The sequence below is a fragment of the Cupressus sempervirens genome, chromosome 7 (genome assembly GCF_028749045.1).
Source record: "Cupressus sempervirens isolate cs-2001-9-10 chromosome 7, ASM2874904v1, whole genome shotgun sequence".
Classification (NCBI taxonomy): domain Eukaryota; kingdom Viridiplantae; phylum Streptophyta; class Pinopsida; order Cupressales; family Cupressaceae; genus Cupressus; species Cupressus sempervirens.
Window position 1 is genome coordinate 933,330,325 of NC_143124.1, and position 26,812 is coordinate 933,357,136.

The following is a 26,812-nucleotide window of genomic DNA, read 5'->3' on the forward strand; positions in this document are numbered from 1 at the left end:
GGCAAGGGTCATGACTACTAGTGAGTTGGCTTTTTAAAAATCTCTTATATCACATTCATTCTTTCTTGTAGCATTCTAGTAGAGATGTTTGGATGATGACTTTAGAAACTGATATCAATCATAGTTTATCTTAATGAAAGAAGTCAGTCTTTAGCTTAATGAAAGTGGTTCTCAGCAGTCTGCAATTTTCAGCATATTAAACCATGCAGGTGGAACAAATCAGTTGAAATAAATCCTTTAGAATTGGAGCATAATAAGATTCAAAATTTTATGTTGCAAGGTAATTTTCTTAAGAGTTCGATCGAAATTTTTTAAACCTATTTGATGTGTGTTGTAGATGGCAGAATATTTCAACAAACCCTTCTCTCTGTCTGGTAAAATTCCTCTTGGGAGCTTCAATGCCATGTTCAATTTCTCTGGTTCCTGGCAAACTGATCGATCATCCACCAAGAGCCTTGCTGTGGATGGAGTTTCCATTGCATTGTATACAGTTTGTTTGATTAAATTTCCCTTGGTCTTGCGAGAAGAAGTCAAGCGCGCTATTCCATTGACATGGGAGCCCACAGATTTAGCAAGGTAGCTATTTAATGAAAGAGCAATTATTTTCAGATTGTGTTACAGGGTATTGTGATTCTTCCTTCTTCTTTTTAGTTGACATGAAGTTTATCTCTTTTACAATATTCCACTGGCATGCTCCTCTGATCATTATTTATTCCTTGCAATTGTTAAGCTTTATTGAAACATATGGGACACATATTGTTACATCTGTAACAGTTGGCGGTAGAGATGCAATATATGTTAAACAGCATCACACATCACCATTATCTGAGAGAGAAATGCATGATTATGTAAAGAATATTGCAGATCAAAGGTTTTCTGATCTAGAAAATTCTCCAAGTTTTGGTGCAAGAACTGTTAAGGAGAAGGTAAGTATTTTGATTTTAATGTAGCAAGCAGATTTCTTTGATACTCTTATAATTTCTCCTCCTATTTTGTTTGCCTTCTTGTTTGTTTCTGATAAAATTTGAGTTTTGCCTTGCTGAAACTGTTTTTTTGGATGTAGATTGCAGATCAATTTCCATTTAATAACCAGGAGATTCATCCACATCCTACTCATACTACTTCATATCTCACTGCGAAAGAAGTAAACTTCATTTTTTTCTTGTTTTAAGGAGATGTTCATGTGTGTTTTTTGCAGATAGAGAGAGATGCATGCATCTATTATGAGGAACATAAATATTATAACTTAAAAAACATATTCTAGATGCAGGATGTGAGAGTCATTTTTAGGAGAAGGGGAGGTAACGAGCTTGTACATAGTCATAAAGAATGGGCTTCAACTGTAAACTCATCACCAGATGTCATAGACATGGAGTTTTCTCCCATAACTTCTCTCGTGGATGCAGTTCCTGGAAAAGATCATCTTATCCGTGCAATCAGTCTCTATTTAGAGTGTGAGTTTTGGTAATTTTCAATTTAATAGATGAGTGGATGTTTTGTTTTATTCTGTATTGTATATAAGTTCATTCATTCTAAGTTGCAAAGATACTAATAATTATGGGATTCAGTATCATACAATTGGCTGTTCTAAATTTTTAATTCACTTCTTATCCCTTATGGTTTCTATTTACTTGTTGTATTGACCTTGATTGAGGAGCGCAGTTTCAGATTCAGTATATCATATAGAAGAATGTTTTAATTCATGCAAGGAACCAACAGAAGAAAAAAAAGAGAATAATGTGTGGTCTTTTATATAATTAGTATAGATATTGTGTAGTCAGTTTACCAACATAAATCATATCTCCATGAAAACAATTTAGTTAATTTTGAATTATGTTTCCTTAGCGTTAACTCAAGAAAGCAGTCAACTTTGGTAGAATGATTTTCATAAATGCCATGATTAATTTCAGTTTGTTTGCATGGATGTAATGAAATAAACAAAATCTAAAATACCCACAAAACACTGCTCAACACAAGAGATCTTACCAGCGTTACCCGGGGATGTGTCCCTGTACCGAGAACGTTTCCAGGATGGGTGATGGGTGGCCATTCCTCTACCGTCTACGATGGAAAAGAGTGGCGACCAGCAAAAAGAACATCAAAATGTACATTTTTTGTTATTGTTATGTGGTCGCCTCCTCCAATTTTGACTTAAAATATATTTTTTGCCAGAAATTCAAATATTTTCTTGGATGTTCTTTTTCATGTTGCTAGTTGTCTGCTATGTTGAACATTTTTGAGGAATAAATAGCTCCTTTAAGCTGCAGTAATAGCTAGCTACTTCAAGCTGCACAAATAGGTAAATAATGTAGATTTTCTATGTTCACAATTGAAAAATCTTATCCACCTGCATGTAAGAAAATCAGATGTTTAAGAATTTGACTCAAATTTTTGACAACTGAAGGCTAGACATGTTTTTTGAGAAAGCATTTCAATATAATCGTAAGTGGATAGAAAAATATAAAGAAACAATGGCTGGATGCTACAGGAAAGATAAATTATTAGACAAAGTGAAATATAAATCTGAGGACGAGTTTCTATGAGATCAACAGGTTTCCTGTCAAATATATGCATACAGGAAAGTTGGAACACCATTCATTTTCCTTTCAATTGTATCATAGCTATTTGTTTTCTGATATTTCTGTGATGCAAAAGTAGGAATCAATTACTTTGGATTTTATCTGTTGTATGCCTGAATCAAAATTGTCAAACTGACGTGCAGAGATTTGATTAGGAGCAGCAGTGTGCTTTGTTTTTCTGTAATTTGATTTTTATATTGAGAATGAAACTATATGGCTGCACTTTAGCCTTTGGGTATTTTATATGTTATTTTTTTTAATATCACATGCATATTGACAATGACTTCCGAATTGTGAATGCATATTGAGTATTGAATCAGTTGGCTATGTAATATTAAAACAATGAAATTCTGTATCTTAATGTTCTTTGATGTTTAAATGACACGCTTAGTTATTTTCATACGAATGTAATGTATATATGCAATTTTCCCAAAAAAAATTAAATGTCCCCTATATTTAATATAGCTGTCCTGAAAACTTGTCCCCTGTCCCCTGGTGTCCTTGTCCTAGAAACTTGGGGTTAACATTGGATATTACCCTAGAGAAATCCGGTGCGAGAAGATTATAGAAGAGTAGACCTTGCCTTCTTTTGCTGTTAAGCAGTGTAACTTGGGTGCGCGCACTCGGGTCAAAACCCTGGTGCACCTAGTGTGGGTGTGTCATGCAGCCGCACCCCCGCCTGGAGATTTTCGGCCGCTGCACCCCTACCGTACCTGTCAAGCACCCGGGTGGGATGTGGTGCTCGGGTGCTCGCAGGGTGCTTCGAGAAGATGGACGAAAAAAGTAAAAATAAAAAGTGTTTTTGCTAGTTGGTGTTCCTTTAGAGGATCAAGATCTTACCCACGAGGAGTCTAGTAGTTCCAGTGATGAGGACTTCGGTATAGGGGATGATTAGAGAGCACTTGAGATGATTCCATTCTCATTATTGACATTTTGTCATTTTGTTGATTGTACTCACTTTGATATGGCTATGACACATTATTATTATTTCATTGTTTCATGCTATTTGGCTCATTGTCATCATGAGCATCTTTATGATACATGATATTCATAGAATCATATTTGAACAATGAATTTTGAATTTTGCATCTTGAACTAAGTTAATTTGTTAAATGTTCATTAGTAATGGTTATAAAGTTTCAAGTTTCAAGTTTGAACTTATTAAATATTTATGGTTTGTGAATCGCATTTCAATTTTCTCTATTCATTGTTCAACTATATTTGGTATGTTAATGTTATATAATATATTGAAGTATCATTTCATAATTAGCACCTTGCTATTTGACAATTTTGTCAGTCTATGTACTATTCTTTCTCTTTGATTTCAATAATTTTCTTCATCTGTTTATGAATTGAAGGTGTTTGAATCATAGTAACAAGAATCACCGGGATTTATGTGATTCACACAATTTGGCGATTCGATTCAAGCCAAATGATTTTTTGTGAATTGGTGAATCGAATCAGTGATAAAGGGTTTATGAAATAAGTTACTAAATTTCAAGGGTTTTTTAAATTTGCCGATTCGTGGCCTATTTGATTCCGATTCGTGGCTGATTTGATTCTGATTCGTGGCCAATTCGATTCCTATTCATGACCGATTCACGATTCGATTCGGCCTTGCCGATTCCAATTCTCGTTACTTTGGAAGTTTGAATCAATAATGTTCCAATCCTTAAAAAAATTATCTGGGTTTGATAATTTTTTTTCCTCAAAATGTTATTGTTGGGTTTTCTCGTTTTTCTCCTTAAAAATTAGTTTGCCTCTTTGTGGGCGATCTCAACATCACATCAAGGGTTTGGTTATTTTCTCCACAAAAATCGTGATTTCTTGTAGTATTTTTTGAGTCATAGTACTAATTTGCAAAAGTTTGTGCCGATTTTTTGAATGTTTCTGTGATTTTCACAAGGGATGGCTTTGTTTCCCAATATCAGGTTGAAAGGATCCAGGTTATATTGGTCATTTATAGAAGTTAAGCAGAATTAGTGAGGGTCTCAGAAGCAGACTCATTTTGCAGAGCATTCTATGAATTTGAAACCAGAAGAGGCCAACCATCTATACATTTGTGACCAAAAGTCCTGCAAATTGACTTCTGTAGTGTAGTTGATGGAATGACCATTATGAGAGGATATTGGAATAATTAATTATATTTAGTCTGTTATTTGTAGTTGTTCTATTAATGGTAATTTAGTGTCATCTTAGGCTTCTTTTATTAAAGTAGTTGCAATTTTTTAGCTGCAGTTAAATGGTTTGTTCTGTTTAGAGCACTGCCATGTACATTGCTATATATACCTTGTATATTCATGAATAAGATAATCAATGACCTAAACAAAGGGGAGGTCTTCCAAGCAAACATCAATGCATCATCACTCATCAAAGCATCATGCAATCAAGCAGTTTATGTATCAACAAAAGTCAAATCAAACAATCTAATTAACAAAGATCGATTCAACAATGTGAATAAACAAGCGATTAAATCATCATCAATCAATTCACATATTGGAATAAGAAATTAATTCTATCAATTCATCATTCAAATATCAATCATTTAAGTGTCATCCTAAAAAATCCACTTGCTTCATTCAATCATCGATAGAGAAGAAGAGAAGACACCAGGAACAGATTTTAATAATATCATACAATTCATTGGTACGAGTATCACATGATATGAGTGTTTACTGACTGTTCTTTTATATTTTGTCTACATTTCTGTGATACGATATTATGTATTTATCTATACACGCAAAAACACTAGTGGTTTAACATGCATTTCTCTGATAGTTCATAACTGCTAGTGCTGTAATATAGAATCTATGTGTGAAATATTATCTATGATTTCTGTCTGCCATAATTAGCCATGGTAGGAGAATGAGGAGGCCACAAGAGGGAGAATATTGATGAGATTGCCTTCTAAGCACGCCACCCCATGCTATGTGACTAAGGAGTCCCATGGGGACAAAGGGGGGACAAGGGGATAGCAGTTGGGCTTAGGAAGGAGGCACTTTTTTGGGCACCCTGCTGTGAATGATCCTCGTGACTTCTATCATGGTGAGCCAATACATATGGATGCTCAACCGGTGGAGTTGAGGTGGAAATGATGAGTATGAAGAGAAAGGTGATAGGACACCACACTAGGTACACCATCTGATTTGTATGACAAGGGCCACATATGGCCAGGAGGGATGGTATATCCACTTTGGGCACCTCATCAAATCACCCTACCTTATCACTTCTATGGTTGGGAGTCGGGACATCTTAAGATCTAATTCAGCAATCTATCAATTTGATTAGTGGTTTATTTCTGACTCAAGAATGTCTAATTATGAATTATTATATAATGTTTCTTAACTTGCTTGCAAGATCTCAATCAAAGCGAAAAGATACCCTAAAAAACCTTACTGCTTTAATATAGAAATCATAATCTAGGGAAAAATTTGGGTTCTCCTAATTTGGGGGCATTACATTGGTTCAACTTATTACTCAATCTACATTTAATTACGCAAACATGTGCTAAGCACTGTGTTATGGTAAATTGATGTTGTTGTATTAAACAAAGGAGATTAAAGGTCCTTATATAAATTTACGAAGACGATGTCTCTAAAAGAAACAATCGTGATCGAAAGACCAAAATAGTAACTACCTAATAAACTAAAGATTAACTAAGATGATCATTAAAGAAACATTATAATATTCTAATATATTATTGATTGATGGGTTTTGCAAACATTCATTGCATTTGAGCAAGGTGAACTCAAGGTATATATGGATAAAAATAATAGAGAATCAGATTACTACTATGGTAGCTGCTTGCTACTTCGCCCCTAAAGGCTCAACAATGTATAAGAAACTCAGACTAGATAGAGAAGACCCATTCGCTGCTCTTAAAAAAGAACATGCAGCGTTTAACTCTCTAGGGGAAATACTGTTAATAGGTTATTTCAACACTAGATCAGCGAACAATCAAGCTCTCAGCATCAAAGAAAGTTGCAAGGAAAGAAGAGATCCGGTTTGGCTAGAGGAAAAGGGGACACAAGAATGGATAAGAGCATTGCAGGACAACACGGGAAAGGTCAACCATTTTGGGGCTGAATTACTAGGTTTATGTTGCTTATACAACATGGTCATATGTTATGGTATGGAAAAATGGCCTAAATCGGGTGGAATCACATGCAAAAGACACAACGGACAAAGTGTTGTTGACTATGTCATATGTTCTCAGGACTATGTCTCAAAGATAGTTAACTTAGAGATAGAGGAATGCCCCATTGAACTAAAGTTTGACCATAACTCCATCTTGATGAGGGTGGCAACTCGCATTAAAGACCAACATAATGTCACAAAACCCTCACAAAAGAGGAAGATACTCTCGACCGGTAGAGTTTTAATGACACAAGAAAATCATAATATTTTTTGAGACTCTTTTACGGCTGTCTAGTGTTCAGGGAAACTATCTTAAGCCTTCTAAGCAACAACCTTGTCTTTACTATCAATAAAGCCCTGGAGGAGTGTAAAAGATCAAAAACCAAGAGAGAAGACAAGAATACTTTCCTGACCAACTTGTGGTTTGACGATGAGTGCAAAATGGCAAAAAGGTGGAAAACGAACATGAACAATGAAAGAAGAAAAGAGTATGCTCAGCTGGTTAAAAAGAAGAAAGAGGATTATGTGAGACTGAGAAGGATCGAGCTGATTAATCTTGGGAAAAACAGCCCCATAAAGCTTTGGAAAGAACTTCAGCAGAGAAAGATGCAGATAGAGAACAACATCACAGGGACCAAATGGCTGGAGTACACCAAGACTCTCTACGAGTGCGACTTGGGAGAACATAGAACCTTGGTAACCAAGTCTACAGTTGATCTATTCAGCATGGAGGATATTATACAAGGAATAAGGAAATTAGTTGCTGGTAAAGCCCAAGACATAGATGGGTTGCAGGCTGAATATTTAAAGTGGGGTATTGAAACCCTAGCACTGCACATCATTATGATTTTCATCAACGTCAATAGGGAAGGCTTCCTTATAAATTGGACAACTAGTAATAGTGATTCCACTACACAAAGGCAGAGACATAAACAACCCTTCTAATTATCAAACTATCATGATCAATCCCCTCTTCGGGAAGTTATTTGGCAGCATGGTAGAATAGAAAATCAGTAAATGGCTTGAAATAGAAGGTAAAAGAGCAAAGGGGCAAGCGGGCTTTAGACCGAAACACTCTACTATAGATCATGAGATAACTCTTAGATATTTGATAGAGAAAATTTGGGACACCCAGGGGGCCGAGGCTTTTTGTTGCTTCGTGGACTTTACAAAACATTTGACACAACGCCACGTAACAAACCTTCGGAGAGAATGGAAGAGTTAGAGGTCCCAAAGGAACTTAGGACGACGGAAGGGCTATTTGAAGATTTTGACAGCAACATCGTGTTAAAATTGTAACTTCGATTATCATGCTGATCTGATTGTACAGATCACATAGATCTGATCTAGCATTATATATATATATATATATATCTTACTTTATAGGCATTATCGACATCTCTTTAGGGATAGTGGTTATTAAGGATAACCTTAACTAAAGTTAGTTAATATCTTTACAAATCATATTCTTCATTGAGCACTGATTATGGGAGTTAGATTATAGGGCCGACCTATATAGGGTCATGTCCCTTCAAGGGACACGCCCTTTGGTTACCTTATATATATGAGATAGAAATGTGGATAATGAACACACAAGTACAAAGAAGTCTGTTCATTAGGATTCTCTGCCTTTAGTAGTAGAATATACTTTATTGCAGAATTATCATATCAGGAAGAAGGACTAATATTCATCTGCAGATCAAGACCATCTCTAGCACTATATAGGTTATACATTAGTTTGATTCACAAGCAGAATTTGCAAAAACTTTACATGGTATCAGAGCTCTAGTAGTTGAACCTAGGTTCTACAAATTAAACAATCAGACTTAGTATATCTAGCATCATTCTTCTATCTTCAATGGCATACACAACAAATTTAAGAGGACAGGTATGATCATTGAATAAAGTGTGAAATGGCGATCCGGTGGATGTTCATCCTCTGTCTTGCGACGATCCTGATATCATGCATTGTAGATGTAGAAGCAGAAGCAAGAGGAGAGTCCTTTGTCTTGACCTTGGATGCCACCAATTTCTCCGATGATGTGTCAAAGCATCCTTTTGTTGTCAGATTTTATGCCCCTTGGTGTGGGCAGTACAAGTGTCTTGCACCTAAGTATGATAAAGTTGCAGTCAATCTAAAACAAAAAAACAAAAATAATAATGATCCACCCATCGTCTTGGCTAAGGTGGATGCTAACAAAAAAACATATAAAGCCTTGGCTGGTGATTATGGAGTGAGAGGTTTTCCAACTTTGAAAATCATTTGGAAAGGCGGAGCAAACATTCAGGACTACAATTGTCTTCATGAAGTAGATGGTATTGTTGAATATTTGAAAGAGCAAGCTGGTCCAACATCTGTAGAATTCAAGCCTGTAGAAGAAACTGGTAGTCTTATTTGTGACAAAAAGTATTCATTGTAGGAGTATTCTCTAAACTAGAGGGTGACGAATTCAGAAATTTCATTACTTTTGTAAAGGAGTTATGTTCAAAATCTTAGATTATGAACTTGGTCACACAATTTGATTCTACAGTCCTTTCTTTGGAGGATTTTCCCATTGAACCACTGACAACTCGACTATTTAAGCTTGTTGATGAGCGATATGCTGATTTTCAGGATTTCAATATTGAGGCATTAAAATTTAAAAAAAAAAAGGTTTGTTGAAGAAGCCAGTATGCCTCTTGTAGTAGCTTTGACCAAGGACCCTGCAAATCATCCTCATGTGTTGAAATTCTTCAACACTCTAGATTCCATGGCTGTGTTTTTTCTCAATTTTAGTGGAGACAACGTAGAAACATAGATATCTACAAATCAAGAGCTAGCAAAGCCTCACCAAGGAAAAGGTGTAAAATTTCTCTTGGCTGATATTGAGGCTAGTCAAGGTGCTTTGCAAAGAAAATTCAAGAAGTACTTTGGTCTCAAAAATAAGATTGAAAGTTTCTTAAGGAGCAATTTAAGGCAGAAGAAATGGAATCCTGGTTGAAGGAGTACTTTGACAGAACATTAAAGGAGTACAAAAGTCTGAGCCCATACCTAAAAAGAATGATGATTCTGTGAAAATTGTTGTGGCAGATTCTCTTCAAGAAATAGTCATAGATTCTAGGAAGAATGTGCTTCTGGAGTTGTGGTCCTTGGTGTGGGCACCGCAAGAAACTGGCTCTTACTTTGGATGAATTGCAGTTACTCTTCAACATGAAAGTAACGTGATGATTGCTAAATTGAGCTATGTCCCTTGATCTTTTCCTCCAAGAATGTGCTTGCAGGAAAAGGAGGATTGATATCAAAGTGCATAGAGGAAGCCACCAATGTCAAAGGGAATCATTTCCAAAAGCATTCGAACATTTCTAGGTGCATTCTAAACATAGCTGTTTAAGGTTGAATGTTAATAGGGATATTACATTATATTCATTTCTGAGTATGAGTTAAAGAATTAAAACTGGTTAAACCAATAATTTTGAGATAAATTTGGACTAAGTGACATAAACAAAAAAATTCTCATGATTTATTAATGACTCATAACACCTTGAGAAGTTATCCGTAAACTTTGGCTAGATAACGGGAGGGGACCTTCTAGTGTTCACATTGAGAGGGAGTCCTTCCAAAAGTAGTTAACCTAAACTTCAGAGGGAGCAAATAGGAAACTTCTAAACTCTTCACTAAGGGAGTAGATCACATTAAGTGTCATGGACCCCAGATACTTCAATTTGGTTTGACTTATAATAGTCTTGGATAAATTGAGAACTTGCATACGTGGATTGAATCCACCTTAGAAATTCTCGAACTTAAGAGGGAGTTTATATATGGGCCTACTTTCATCTAATTTTACATTATAAACTCCTCCTTTGGGGATTCATATGTATAAGCATTTCTTTTACATATATTTTTAAAATGGGCTATGTATTTAGCCAAGACTATATTTAGCCTAGGCTATTTTATTAGTTGTGGTTGTTATGATCATTGACTATGTTATGGCAAAGTCTAACCTCTTTTATATAGTTAAGTCTATAATTGAGATATTTGGATATTTTGCATGATCATTTATTTGATATGTGAATATAGCATAGACTATATTGTTTGTATACATATGTGGCTAAATTCATCTATGTGATTATTTTTTTATGATTTGTGGATAGTGGCAATTCACGGTTTGAATCTTCTCAACTCAAGAATGGAGTACTTGGTGTACTTAATGTCCGAATACTAGTACTTGGAGCACTTGGTGAATATCTTGTATTTGATATTCGGATACCAGTGTAGGTGACATCATGGATTTGATATCCGATTTAGTACTTGATGGACTTAATGCTAGATACCAGTACGGGTGACATCATGGATGTTATGTCAAATTTAGTACTCTTAAATCGGAACCAAAATGAGTGATTTATCTAAATCATAACCATCAAGATTTGGAAGGATGCTATGATGGAAGAAGACCAATCCTTTATTGAGAATGATGTTTGGGAAATTGTTCCAAGGTTTGAAAGAAAAATCTTTTGTTTCTTCTAAATGAATAGTTAAAATCAAGCATGCTATTGACGGTAGCATTAAGTCAGATTTGTAGTCAGAGGATTCTCTTAGGAGGGAATTGATTATGAAGAAACCTTTGCTCCAGTTACCAGATACACCTCTGTAAGAGCAGTCCTAGCTATTGCATAATCAAAAGGATGAAAAGTATATTAGACAGATGTGAACAGAACATTTATGAATGGAAAGATTACAAAAGAGACCTATATCTTCTCCAATGGAGACTAATCTACACAAACTTAAGAAAGCAATTGCAGAATCACCCTCCATAGATTGGGCCTTTTCTGTATCTAATAAATGCAAGACCTGATATTTGCTATGCTGTTAATGCCTTAAGTCAGTTTATGTGTGAGTCAAAGGAGATCCACCTAGTTGTAGTCAAACACTTTATGAGATACTTACAAGGCACTCTTAACCTTGGGCTCTAGTATGAGAGAGTTGACTTGGACTTACATGAGTACACACACTCAGATTGGGCTGGAAGTGTTACTCATAGAAAAAGCACTTCAAAATGTTGTTTCAGGTTAGCCCTAGCAATGATATCTTGGATTTGCAGAAAGTAGGTATCAGTAGCATAGAGTTCCACAGACGCTGAATACATTGCCGCAGCAATGGCCTCTTGGTAGGCAGTTTGGCTTAGAAAGTTGCTTGTGGGATTATATGGTCAACCCATGAATCCTACTATTATTCATTATGATAATCAGAGTTCCATCAAGCTTTTTGTGAATCCAATTTTTCATGACAGATCCAAGCATATTGAAATTCCTTACCATTATGTAAGAGATATGGTAGATAGGAATACTGTAAAATTAGAATACATTTGCATTGCAGATCAGGCAACAGATATTCTTACCAAATCTCTCTCTCTCGTGAAGATAGATCACTTCAGGAAAAGATTTGGTATGGTTGAATTGTAATTCATTTGTATTCTTTAAATTATTATTAAAATAATTTTTATTGTCAGGCTATTGACTGTTATGGGCTCCACCATTTGTATTCATTATCTAAGAGGTGACGATCTCTGAGATAATGAACACTTAGATAAAAGACATTATGAGAGATGACGATCTCTTAGATAATGTGCTAAACAGTAGAGATCTACTGTCAGATCTAGATGAGTTCAAGATCACATTGTCATGTAGACATTGTTATGCTTATGAGCACAATTTGGATAAAGGAAGAATTTTATTATTCTCCAGAGTTTGTCCTGTGTTTTGGTAGATCTTAACTCAGGATCATGTTGTGATATAGGAATGCCAGTACCTATGAGTCACAACTTGGATAAATGAAGAATTTAATTATTCTCCGGATTTTATCCTGTATACTATATTCTTTGCAATATTATTATCACTAGTATAAGTGATATGTCATATCACAGGTATAGTAATATGACAGTATCATGTGTTCAATGATACCACATGCTAAGAAGATTAAGATAGATATAGAGTATCATTCTATGCTTATTCATCATAATTGATGATGCTAGATATGTTATCTCTCAGTATGATTATCAAGTTAAGAGGGAGTGTTAAAACTGTAACTTCGATTATCATGCTGATCTGATTGTATAGATCACACAGATCTGATCTAACTATATATATCTTCCTTCATAGGCATTATCGACATCTCTTTAGGGATAGTGGTTATTAAGGATAACCTTAACTAAAGTTAGTTAATGTCTTTACAAATCATATTCTTCATTGAGCGCCGACTATGGGAGTTATATTATAGGGCCGACCTAGATAGGGTCATCTCCCTTCAAGGGACATGCCCTTTGGTTACCTTATATATATGAGATAGAAATGTGGATAATGAACACACAAGTACAAAGAAGTCTGTTCATTAGCATTCTCTGCCTTTAGTAGTAGAATATACTTTATTGCAGAATTATCATATCAGCAAGAAGGACTAATATTCATCTGCAGATCAAGACCATCTCCAGCACTATATAGGTTATACATCAGTTTGATTCACAAGCAGAATTTGCAAAAACTTTACACATTGGGGTTAAACAGGGGTTTTCCACTATCGCCAACCTTATTTGGGCTTTACATTGACAAGTTAGAAGAATGGATAAACAAGACCAATGGTGAGGGGGTACAGCTGGCCCACTTTGTGATAAGATTGCTCCTATATGTGAACGATCTCATCATACTTGCGAAGACGGCTAAGGGTTTGAAAGAACACTTGAAAGTGCTAGAAAGTTTTTGCCAGGAGGTGGGAATACAAATGAACACTAGCATAACCAAAGTTATGATCTTCTCGTTGAAAAAGAATAGGGATATATCGGATGAGTTCTTGTTTGAGGGTAATCAGCTGGAGATTGTGAAATAGTACAAATACCTGGGTATAGATTTTCAAAACAAACTCAATTGGGATACATGCAGATCAAAAAGGATTCAAGGAGGCTGGAAAATGTTATATTCTCTACAAAACAGGTGTAGGAATGCATAATTATGGGATTGGATGACCATGAAAACTCTTTTTTGTCTATTGGTCACTTCGGTGATTTTGTACGGGTGTGAAGTTTGGGGCAGTAGTATGTTCGGACAGAAATGGCGACAAGTAGAAAGAATTCAAAAACACTTCATTACATGCAATCTCAAAGTCCAAACTACGGTACCCGATGAGATCTTATTGGCTGAGGTGGGTTCATTTCCTTTAGAAGCCGTCACATTGGTCCAGATGCTAAGTTACTTGAAGAAAACCCAAGGTTTGGAAGAACATCATTGGCCCAAGCTAGTCATAGATGAAAAACTTGTTAGGCGAATAGGCACATGGATGAAGTAAAATGACAAGTGGATGCGAAAATGGGATGTTAACATCCATACTTGTTTGGATAGTAATAAGGAAATAAAGGAGTATGTCATGGAAAAATTTCGCAATATCATATGGACAAGACACAAGGGGCGGGAAAAAATTTACTACACTAAAGAATTTAATCCCACTTCTAGTCATGATGAAAAGGCCTATATAAGGGCACCTATTAATTGGAGAGCAAGAATGCTGATAGCGCAAATCAGAACTAGTTCACACCAACTGAGATGTGAAATGGGTAGATGGCAGGTTCCAAAAGAAGAGTGGACAGACAATTTATTTATTTTGTAATATGGGGGTGGTAGAGACGGAGCACCACTTTGTCAAGATATGTCTGACTTACAGTAACATCAGATCGGGGTATGCAGAGTTATTAGAGAACAGAGACTTGAAGTACTTATTTGAGGAGGATCTAGTGAAGAGAACAGTGGCTTTGATTATCAAAATTCAATGACAGAGAGACAAGTTAACCAAAAGTTTATAGCTAGATTAGTGTTGTCGGTAAAAGCGATGCCAAATGTTTACCGTACAGGGTAAAAGGATACTTATCGCATGTAGTACAGTAAGATATAACACAGAACAAATACTTTATTCATATACGCAATATGCACTCCAAGTGCAATGTTTACAATGATAATGATTATGATGTCCTGTAGTACCTTTTGGATGGTGTACATATACTTTTCTAAAGGGGTGACTCAAGTGTCACGCACCCTTTCGGATACAATTCTACCCGTCGGTTACAATATATAATTTATTGACAACAATTAGTTTCTCCCCTACCTTGGGGGGTTTCTAGTGTGGGTCCCATAGGCTACCTTAGCTTCGTGGACATTATTAAAATCTTTCATTTCAGTTCATTTCAAGGCCCTAGTGTGAAACCTAGAGCTTTGATACCAAATGTAAGGTACAAAAGCTTTAAATCATATCTCACAAATAACTTATTGCTCAATATTGAAAAAATATAAAGATGAAATATAATAACTTAATATCCACATTAAATGTCAAATGCATCTCAATAAAGTGTGTTAGCACACATGCTTGAAAGTTAATATTATAATAATACACAATTGACAAGATAATACGATAAATAGTATTTGAAAAGCAATCATGTGTCTTTGAGTGCCATTGACTGCACCTGTCATTTGCAAGCTTGAGAGACAAGAACACGGCTTAGCCACTTTTTTGCCCAACCACAAAGCTTACACTTCCCTGGAATCTTTCATGACACGAAAGATACCTGATCTTAGACGAAACACCTAACTACCTAGAAACAGTAAGCAAGAGGGAAACACTGGCGCAACCTGATCTATCTATGTATATGCATATCCTAGTCATGTTATGCAATGTTTTACTATCAGAATATGATAGAGAACCAAATCGATATAATTTGCTGAAGTAATTTCATCTATTTCAATGATTACATAACGTTTTCCAAAGTACTTTAAATATTGGGCAAGATCTTGAATAGATGAGAAGCCTTCTGTGTTACCCATATTGAGTACCCATTTCCAGAAATGTAAACCCTTCAATCTCCTTTCCTTGAGAAAACACTCATGCTCAAGTGCATTCAATTCAATGATAGCATAGTAGACAGCATGCACATGATATGGTAACTAAATTTTTCTTTTCATGCAATTGTGAATATTATGAAACTACATGCATTCCTCTCTTAATAAGGTTCATGCAATATTTACCTGCACGCTTTCTTCTTAAATATAGAAAATTCAAGAGTGGAACTGCCATGTCACACCCTGCTATGTTGAATGGGGTCGTCAGTATATAGACTATTATTTGATATTTATGATAAGGCACTGTGATCACTTTAAATTTATATACAATGCCTATAGACTTTTAGGCTAACTTGCAGATTTTTTTATTGCCTGAATTTATCTTATTAGGATTGGTTCAAGTTGCCCTAGTCATTTTGACTAATAATTGAGATTAGTGGCCTACTCACACCAAACTCAATTATTTCATGATTTGATTCTGATCAACTGCTCTTATGCACACAAATCTACATAAAGATCTAAGAACCACAAGGGTTCAAGAAGTTAACTGCCTTCACCTCTGCATTTAGTGCACACAGGCATTAGTGACCGTACAATAGTAGAGGTGATCTCCAATATTTGTGTGGTTGTTTGCTATTTTTTAAAAAATTGTGTGTACTAGGTGATTTTGGACATCACTCCGTACATACAACTTTGTCCATGAAGCACAAATACAAAATGGGATTATTCTTTGAGCAATTTTCACTTCATCATGACACATCTTTTGAAGCCTCTTACACCAAGAATGGACCTGTGAAAGTTGTTTTTGAACAAGTTACAACTTACATTTGATCATTGAAGAAATCATGTGATCTTGATGCGGCTTGCTGTTAGACATTTTCATCAAAACAGATTAACCATATAATTTCTTCCTGATAAGCCCCTTTATAGGTTTGGTCCAAAGATAAAAGTTGAAATGTGTCTAGTTCATATTGTATTCATGCCAATTTGTCTCTTTCTTTTTCTTACCACTGTTTGACAAGTTCATGGCTACCCATGTCTATTTATAAATAGTTTTCTGAAGTGGACATTAGTTGTGCTGTTTGTGTAAAGTTAAACTGATAAAGCTGCTTCCCAGCCATCTTATCATTTATTGTGAATTATCTATTAGCCTCAGAGGTGTCACAAGAACTCGGTTTTGGAATTTGTTCCATTCTACATTTTTTGAAGAAGCAACTGATAAAAGTACCAATTTTTGTTCACCTTTTTCTTTTGGTCAGCATTACGTATATATTGAGTAATCAAACTACAAAAATGTATTATAAAAGGGATTACCTGATAAGAAGTTTTATGTGTAAAGCAATTACTAGAGAGTGCCTAGATTAAAAGGCCTATAAAAAGAAGAAAAGAAGAGTTCTATTGTTTACTTTCATTCTTCTCTTCTGTTATGTTTTTAAGTTTTTTGAGTTAGTGATTGTAGACTAAGCCATTATTTGCTTTCTCATGTCAACACAGTAATGTGGAATATAATTTTTCCAAAACTTCCGTGCAGATAAACCTCCAATTGAAGAGCTAAGGTATTTCTTGGAATTTCAAGTTCTTCGTGTATGGGCTCCACTTCCTAGTCAGCTGCCTGGGCAACAACGGAAGGAACCAGTTTGCCCTTCTCTACAATTTAGTTTGATGGGTCCTAAACTTTATATTTGCACGTCGCAGGTGAGTCCTTGACTAGTGCCAAGGCGCTTTTCATTATCTTGTGAGGATATTATGTCGATTTTTCTAATATGCATGGCAGCACACAGGTATCTGTTGGTAGAAGACCAGTGACAGGCCTTAGATTGGGCCTTGAAGGGAAAAAGTGCAATAGACTTGTTGTTCAGTTGCAGCATTTGTCGTCTCTTCCTAAGATTTTACGACTACATTGGGATGCACATATACCAATTGGGCCTCCTAAATGGCAGGGACCAGAAGAACAAGATAGCAGATGGTTTGAACCTGTTAAATGGAAGAACTTCTCCTATGTTAGCACTGCACCTGTAGAGAATAGTGAAACATGGATAGGTGATCTTTCTGGTGTATATATTGTTACTGGAGCACAACTAGGAGTATGGGATTTTGGGCAAAAAAATGTTTTGCACCTTAAGCTTCTGTATTTGAAAATTCCAGGTTGTACCATTCGAAGATCCGTGTGGGATCATACACCAGCTTCTTTTGTGACTGGTGCATCTTCATCAAACCACCAGTCCAAGAAATCAGATGGTTCAGCTAGTTCAGGTTCAGAGTCAACCGTCCAAAGTGGAAAATTTACAAAAATTGTTGATTTAATGGAAATGGTCAGGGGACCCCATGATATGCCTGGTCACTGGATAGTTAGTGGTGCAAAGTTGGGGGTTGAGAAAGGAAAAATTGTATTGCGTGTGAAGTATTCACTACTGAATTATTAATCTAAGCACATGTCAATCTCCTGGGATAGTGATCGATTATCAGGAAGTTTGCACACTTACTCTTGTCCTGAAAGAAGTTGAGCTTCCACTTAAAATACATATTTTGGTTTGCAAATGCCTTGAATGAAGGTTTCTAATGCAGGTTGGTTTGTCAAGGACTTCAACAATTGTTTATATAGTTTACTCTCTGTCAAAGCATGCAAAAGCAGGTCTCTACTATAGAAATTAGTAATAATAAAATCATAAAGAATTTAGGTTTCTACCTGGTTTGCCTACTTTTAAGGGATTCTCATGCTTTCTGCTATTATATCTTAAGTGTGTTCTGTATGATAAACTTTAAACAGCGTGTTATAACAAGTTGCCTGTTGCTAATACGGTATTCTTATAGTGCAGGACTTGGACCATGAATTGTATGGAAGCCGCAAATAACATGTAAAGGTTTCTCAAAAGATATGAATGTCTTCTGGTTTGTCATAATCACATTTGTTAAGAAATTAAGTCTTACTGAATGTATTTATTCCAATAGGAATCTCCATGACATGTCAACAACATGAGAACCTCTAACCAGGCTTTAGAGACATCTCCAAAATTTTCCATTTACTACAGTGTTCTCTCTGCTTTATCTAGAATTGGTTACATTTCACATTCCATGTAGAAAACACATTTGTTTATTTATTTTTAACCAAACATTTCAGATTGTTTACATACAGCTCAAACCAGCATCTGAACCAATTCTAATAAACACTTAGCTCCTTTGAGCAATAAGGTACTGTACTTAGCTCCTTATGAGTAGTACAGTATGTGGCCATTTTAGAGCACCAATATTTTAGACAATAAATTCAGATATTAGTTATTACCAGTAGGAACCAAATAGTGAAGTCAAGGTAAACCATGTAGAATTCGACCATTGAATCACTAGATCACAGCCCCTTGGACAAAACATCTTGATTTGACACCATTAGATTTCAATATAAAGTGCTAAATTCTTGATATCGTTGGACCTTGTGACAAAGTTATAAAGCATTAGATGTCGCCATAAAGCTTGGTATAGTTATGTTTGGATATCCCCTTTTAATGTTTTTTATGACGACTCAAAAGGGATTCATTGATATGTAGGTTCTTGTCTGATTGTACTTGTTCAATGTAAAAAGTGTAGCACAAATCAGTTTTGGTTTGTAAGGTCCTAATTTGTCGAAGACCCTTGCACATCCATCTCACAGAATGCGAAAATATGAAGTAGTTGAATGATGAAGGTGAATATTTTGTATAATGATGAGTGTTAAGTGCATGCTTTCGATAAGAGAGCAAATATCCAAATTTCTTTCTTTCTTCTTTTAATTGAATCATGGTACCAAACAGCCAAATAAGGCAATTGTTGTCTCAAATAGTTCCATGTAAATCTTGTCAAAACAAGTGTTAATGCAAAAATAGTGGAGCATTATAGATGAGGTAGGGTATTTCAAGATAAATAACTATGATTGACGAGAAATATACCTAACATAGTTGTAATGCAAAAGGTATTAGACTACAATCATCAATGTATTAACACATTATGAATCTTGGATTTTGGAAGCTCAATTGAGCCGCCATGTCACCTTCAAAGACATTATTTCTCTCTAGCCATCCTTGTCTACATCCTCACCATACTTAGAATTCATCACTGTAATATTAATGGGGAACTAGATGTGAATATCATTGCCCAACTTCCTCAGGGGAGTAAAAGTTTAACCTAATTCTTCAAGAGAGTATGAAGGTGATCAAGCACATATTTTACATACAACTTACCTTAGTTCCTAGAGCACTTGCATCATTATGAAGCATCTACATGCTAACCATTTTCAAGAGCATACATGCACACTAGGGACGATGAACTATGCTTGAGACATTTTTCCTACCTAACGATTTGAGACTATACTCGAGACATATTTTCATGTGAGTTACCAGTTGTGTTGCTAATTTGTTGACAACGATCTTGTCTTGAGTTTGTAAATATCTTTTTTTTTTTAACACACTCGGGTTGTGATTTTGTAAGGGACAACATCCTTGTTTTTTTGTTTCTAATAAAAAATAAAAAATTCATTGGTATCGAGAAATTTCTTCTTTGTTGCTTTTGAGACTTCAACAACATCATTCTCATCTACTTCCTTCCCTGAGCCCTATAGTTGTAGCATGTAAATATGTAACATAGGATTCGCAAGAAAAGATAGTCAAACATTCAAATGACATACTTATCTATGCAGGGGCGACTAAAATAATTGATCTAATTCTAGACACTTCCCAACCTAACTCATTGTATGACATTTCACGTCTTAATCTTTGCATTGGGCAACAATGATACAATTCTATGTAGTCATAAATCTTTAACAGAAGATCCCATTATTAGGGTGAATATATATATATATATCTCAAAAGGGATGACATTATAACATAAATATGATGTTTCACGTCTTAATCTTTGCATTGGGCAACAATGATACAATTCTATTTAGTCATAAATCTTTAACAGAGGATCCCATTATTAGGGTGACTATATATATATATATATATATATATATCAAAAGGGATGACATTATAACACAAATATTCACTGTATGGATTTAATTGAATGCATATTGTTAGTTAATAGATTTGTCTTTTACAAAAATAACTCTTGAATGCCCAAACCAAGAAGACAAATATCTGTGACTAACAGTTGGGTTGCTTTGCAATTGAAATACATAAGCGACCTCCGAATTATCTTGGATACAACGACCCGTGTGAAGTCTTCAAAGAATTCACAAACTAATTATAGAGATGCTTTTAAACTGAAAGCAAGAAAGGCACACATATATCTATCCTTAAACGCATAATAGATGTGAAAGAACTAAATACAAAGATAAATGAGTACAAAAAATTGATACACATTTCACTCTCATGCATTCACAAATTACAACTAACACAAATTACAACTAACAGAGGAAATACAAATGTACACATTCTCATTTCAACAAGAAGATTAATTTGAGAAAACAAAGTTCCAAAATTAACCAAACTCATATTGTTGATGGCATTGGAAAATATTATATTCAAGATATAGTTCAATACAATCCGAAGAAGATAGTAACAAATTCACAGATTTAGAAATGCCTCTACCATTTATTCAATACCACAAAGAAAGAATGAGCTCACAAACTCAAGTCTTGCACAACAACCTGCATAAAAAGTAAACATGTTCTCCCTCTGCATTACAAACGAAAAAAAAAAAAACAAAAAACCCTCTGCCTGTAGCACAAAGTCTCTTGCAGCCGGGCTGGAATCCTTTTTTGCATCTTTCTATTACATATTTATCTTCTTTCCTTCCCGATGGTCATTTTGAGTTTTAAATAACTGAATCTTGAAATGGAGACTTTTGTAATAATTCTCATAATCTTGGTTTCCCCTTTTTACAATGTTATAAAAGTGATCTTAAAATATATTTCTCTACATATAGACAAGTGGCCTATATTAGTTTTAAATCACTTATTTTATAAATTTTCATATGTTTGGGCTGAGCCTTTTGCATTTTATTCCACTTTTTACCATAATTTTGTCGCCCACATGGTTGTCATTAATAGTTCAGATAGTGTTGCACTTAGAAATCCGTAACTTTTGATCTGTAATGAATTTGGAGAAACCGTTTGGAAAGGATTCATAAAACTAGGTTTTGCCAAACATATCCGAAATTCAACTCAATCCAATGGTTGGATTAAAAGTTATGCCCCTGTACTATGACTATTTTTCTGTCATCATTTTGTGGTTGTCATGAAAACTTTTGACAATGATGCACTAAAAAAGGTGTAACTTCTGATCCGTAATGAATCTGGAAAAACCGTTTGGAGAGGACTCAAAGGACTGGGTTTAACATATTCAAAAATGAGCTTGACCCAATGGTTGGATTGGAAGATATGGCTTCTACACCAAGACATATTTTTCTGTGTCCAGAACAGTTCATGGTTGTTGGTTGCATGTAAAACTGTGAACATTCTTTATGCTCATACTATTGCATTTTGAGCTGATATTAAGAACCAATTTGATTTAATTTCACACATGTTTGAAAATCCTCTGAGAAGGTATAACTGTATAGTATTCATTATACCAAAAACAGGTTATCCATCAACTTGATTGTGCATGATATTATTGTTGCTAGCAATATTGGCATTAATATTTGCTTCTTATACTATTGCCACCATTTTTAGTTGATGCCAAGAGACGATGATAACATATACTCACCTCGTCCTTGAATCCAATTGAGAATACTTGATGCCATCATAATTAGTTGGCCTCTTATGCTATTGAGAATTCTTACAATTAGATAAATATACTTCCCTACATATGAAATTACATTTGAGGTCCATGAATTTCCCAACCTTCCAAAAAGCATGTTGTGTAAATCATTGTGAATACCTTTCTTACGTGAAAGAGTGAACGTCTTATCGTTGCATTCATCAAACCAACTAGCTAATAGAAATTTTACATTTTGAATCTACATGTTCAAACCATTGCATTTGAACCTGCACTTGAGCCTTTGAATCTTAGACCTTTGAATCCTTTGTACCTGTGAACCTGAACTTCTAACTTCAGCACTGAACCTATGACTAGTTGAACCCAATTGAACCTTTTGAACCCATTTGAACTAGTTGAACCTGTTTGAACTAGTTGAACCCATTTGAACCAGTTTAAGGAGGTTTAAGACTTGTTCTTGGACTTATCAATATTTGACATAAAAATCAGAGATGGAATGACTGATTTTGGAATTAAAAAATGGCTGTCTATATGGCTACTAACACATATATATCTTAAAATTTTTTAGTTTGGGTTGAGGTGGTGGGGGTCACATGTAAGAGACCTCATCCCTTGCATCAAGGAAAATGGTTGTAGCTTGAGTGGATTAACATGGATAGAAAGCCTCCAATTATCATAATATGTGGGGGTATCATGCATAAATGATCCACACTATTCATGGTTTAGCACAAGCATAAAGCTCCAATGCGCACGCGCGCGTGCGCGCACACACACACATGTAAAACTTCAATTGTGTATGTGCACGTGCATGTACACAAGCACACATACAACTTCAATTGTGTGTGTGTGGGCACGTAAACACGAGCATATATAGTCACACCTCCAATAGTCTGTGCATGTGCATGTGTGCTTCTTGAGTTGAAGTAAATTGCACTTATAAGCTCCATTGGATTTCTTTTAGTTGCACCAATAGCTCAAAAACTCAAGTTGCTCTTGTTTTTAAAATGTTAGTGGAGGCCATCAATGATTAGATTGAATGAGGTTAGATGAGTCTACAATAACATTTTTTAAGGTAGTAGGGTTGTATGATGTATTCCATGTGGCATTGTTGCAAGCACATAGGATGATTTTGACAACATTGGTAGAGAGGTGACACAAAGGGAATAAAACATGTCGCCCCTGCCCACAGGAAAGGTGATAGTCACCATGGAAGATGTATGAAGGATACTACAATTCATTTTGTGGTTTTGTAATAGAGTATGAGGGGAGCAATGGGGCGTAGAGCATGCATTTGTAATGGAAAGTTTGTTGGTTATATGTGATACAATGGATTTGATTATAGAAATGAGGTGTTGGAGGACTTGCCTCTTTTTTGTATGAGCCTTTTTAGTAGCGTATTACTTCTTTACAAGAGTTCTCAAGGATGATGTTGTCGGTAAAAAGTATTATAGCCAATGGGTAGAGTTGTATGCAAAAGGGCGCGTGACAGTTAAGTCACCCCTTCGGGAAAGTATATGCACATCATTTGAATGGACTATTGGAGCATCATTATCATTGTAATCATTGTTTGCATACTACTTATATGAATAAAGTATCCTATTTTGCATTACATTCTAATACATTAATGCGATAAGTATATGTTTACCCTGAATGATAAACATTTGGTATTGTTGTCAGGGAGATAGGACACATCATCAAAGGACACTGATGACGACTCAGAGGAGGAAGTGGAGGATGAGGATGATGATGAGGAAGTTGAAGTTATTACAACACCGCCACTACTATTTTCGAGGACCCTCACAGCTACCTCTCACTGGCACTTAGTCCCCGCAGGTGTTCACATTTTTGGGTTTGACAGTTTAGGCAACATGTTGTCATGACGTCAGTCACCATAGCCGCTAGACCAACCACACAACCAACACCCCAGTCATCAGCACGACCAACACCATTGGCACCTTTAGGGAGTACCAAGCCTTCAGTTGATATAGCGATACCTGATACAGTCATACCAAAGGTAGTCATAGGGTTATCTGAAGGGGTTGTCAAAGAGACTTTGCTAGCTATACTAGAGGTAAGAGCTAAGATATTTATACCGGATGAGGGGATAGACACTTAGGAAGGAGTAATGGAGATATTGCTAGGTGAGGGTTTAAGGACGCCCGATGTTCATTTGGATGTAGTGGGGTTGGACATGGTGGTTACGATAGATGCAACATTGCTAGCAATGCTTGAGGAGCCGAACAGATAAAGTAAATCTCAAAGGTTGAGCATGTACTTGAGTACGAGGTTTAACCATACACCATCCCCATAGGCGACATGCATTCTCACACTTGTGCGGGAAGTATCCCCATAAGGAGATCCTCTACAGACAGGTAAAGGAGAGTCACTCGACATAGACCGATGTAATACCACACTTCTCCACAGAGAGCACTGCTGAGCAGATGTTAGAGGCATTGAAGATGGCTAAGGGCACTGAACAGCCTACGGTGGGGCCAGAGGCATTGATGGGAGAGGGTGTGAAGGCATTTATTGCTGATATGGTGACTCGGGCTTATTGAGTGGTGGCCTCTACATAGACATAGGCCTTGGATTCAATGGTAAAGGAGTTGGAGCACGTGATATCCCTCATGAGGGTAGGGTGCCTAGGTGCCTTTGCAGTCCAGAGTCGAGACTTTAGAGATGCGCGAGGATTGGGCCAATATGAGAGAGCCAGTTGGGGAGAGCTTCATAGAGGCTCTAACTCAGAAGATAGTCTGAATATACTAGGATGCTTATTATCCCCTTTAGAGGAGCTAGGCAAACCAGACAACAATAGAGAGGGCTCAGGAGGAGTTAGCTACCCCGTTATCATCGATGAAGGAAGAACTAGCTGTAGAGAAGGTAGCTCGAGAGTCCGAGAGAGTAGCTTGGGAATTCGAGAGGACAACATTTTTGGCCCAGTAGAGTCAGCTACATCAAGTGGTAGCAAAGAAGGAGATGGAACTTGGAGAGATTGTTGGAATGATGCAAACATCTTTAGAGATCCAGATGGAGGCTGAAGCAGATTTGAAGGTACAAACAGGGCAAGTGCATGAGCTACGAGTAGAGTTGGACAAGATTAGAGCACAGACGTCTACTACACTAGGAACACATCTCTCTTCTTAGTGTCTAAATCTTGATGTAATTAGTTGTTTGGGTTATAGTTTGATTTTTGTTGTCTTTATTTTGTCATCCAGAGATGACTTTACTTTTTGGGGGGGATGATGTTGTCAGTAAAAACTATTATAGCTGACGAGTAGAGTTGTATTCGAAAGGGCACATCACGGTTGAGTTACCCCTTCGAGAAAGTATATGTACATTGTCCGAATGGACTATTGGAGCATCATTATCATTGTTATCATTGTTTTCATACTGCTTATATGAATAAAGTATCCTGTTTGGCGTTACATTCTAATACCTTAATGCAATAAGTATCTGTTTACCCTGTATAGTAAACAAATTCCTAATTGGTTGGTTGAGAGTATTAGAAGGGATGTTGAGTTGGGAGAGTTTATGTATGAATTTTATGTTTACGAGCATAATTGTATAGAAATGCATAGAATCATGTACATGGGTGGGTAAAGTTTGGGCTTTAGAGTGACGTTGTGTGTTTCAACATGGGAACTAATTACATTATTGAGCCATTGATAGACATGTGATAGGTAGTAAGATGTTTGTATGTATCTGCATAGATAAGACCAATGCGATGTACAATTGGGGGATTCCTTATATTGGCGAGGAGTGATAGATTACTTATATGGGGTGGATTGGATGTCTTGGAGAGGATGTGGGGCTTGGCCAAGAGATGAGGAGCTAGCATATGTATAGACAACATACTTCATTATGGGTTATACATGGCATGTGGTGAGTAGTATTTGTTGCACAGGGTATTGATGTAGTTTGGCTTACCCTAAGGTTGACTACAGAGGTAGTTGGTATTTGGATGACATTGGGTATGGGGAGTACACATGGATGATTTTTTGGCTTAAGTGAGGTGGTTATAGGTGTAACCACTACCATGGGTATTGATATTTATGGACTAAGATCCTAGGCCTATGGATAAGATCTCAACTCTTCGTGGCATATCATTGAAACTTGAATAGGTTAAATTACAATCTTGATAGAAAGGATGAATATTTGGACTCATGTTCATGTGTTGCATTGTAATTGAGATTGTAAAGTGTGTGTTTAAGATTTAGGGTTATTGATAAAAAAATTTAATACTTTTCAATAATAAAAACAAATAATAGTACAAAAGCCATACATGGTAAGTTAGATTTGTAGAGAAGATGCAAAGAACCTAGATTTGAAAGAGCAAAATTTATTCAACAAGAGTGTTTGGCAACTTAGTTTTGGAGCATAAATGTAATAAGGAGATTTTTTAGGTTAGTCTACCGAAATTCCAGTTTAAAAGTGTTAGACATGAGCATTGGACATTGTAGTTCAATTGTTCTTACCTATTCAAATTCTGTCACAATTTATGATGGCATGCTTTGCGCTCTTGTAACGCTTTCTTTGCTGGATCTATACTTGCACACAAAAAAT

The 26,812-nt window shown here is 36.0% G+C and overlaps 1 protein-coding gene and 1 pseudogene across 3 annotated transcripts in view; both read left to right on the plus strand.

The window, feature by feature from the left end:
- LOC149550635 (MACPF domain-containing protein CAD1-like) overlaps positions 1-18,249 on the plus strand; it is a 48,214-nt gene extending 29,965 nt beyond the window's left edge. Inside the window, exons 2-7 of one of the 2 annotated variants that reach the window (XM_089793619.1) lie at positions 338-576; positions 731-926; positions 1,064-1,144; positions 1,265-1,454; positions 17,098-17,261; positions 17,348-18,249. In XM_089793619.1, coding sequence (XP_089649745.1) covers positions 338-576; positions 731-926; positions 1,064-1,144; positions 1,265-1,454; positions 17,098-17,261; positions 17,348-17,989 — 1,512 coding nt within the window. In that variant the 3' untranslated portion in view covers positions 17,990-18,249. The remainder of the gene's footprint in view (positions 1-337; positions 577-730; positions 927-1,063; positions 1,145-1,264; positions 1,455-17,097; positions 17,262-17,347) is intronic. The other variant, XM_089793620.1, reaches the window with a different exon arrangement.
- On the plus strand, positions 7,456-10,070 carry LOC149550636 (protein disulfide-isomerase pseudogene; annotated as a pseudogene). The gene has a single exon (XR_016354222.1). The product of XR_016354222.1 is annotated as a protein disulfide-isomerase pseudogene (transcript).
- Positions 18,250-26,812: the final 8,563 nt, after the last annotated feature.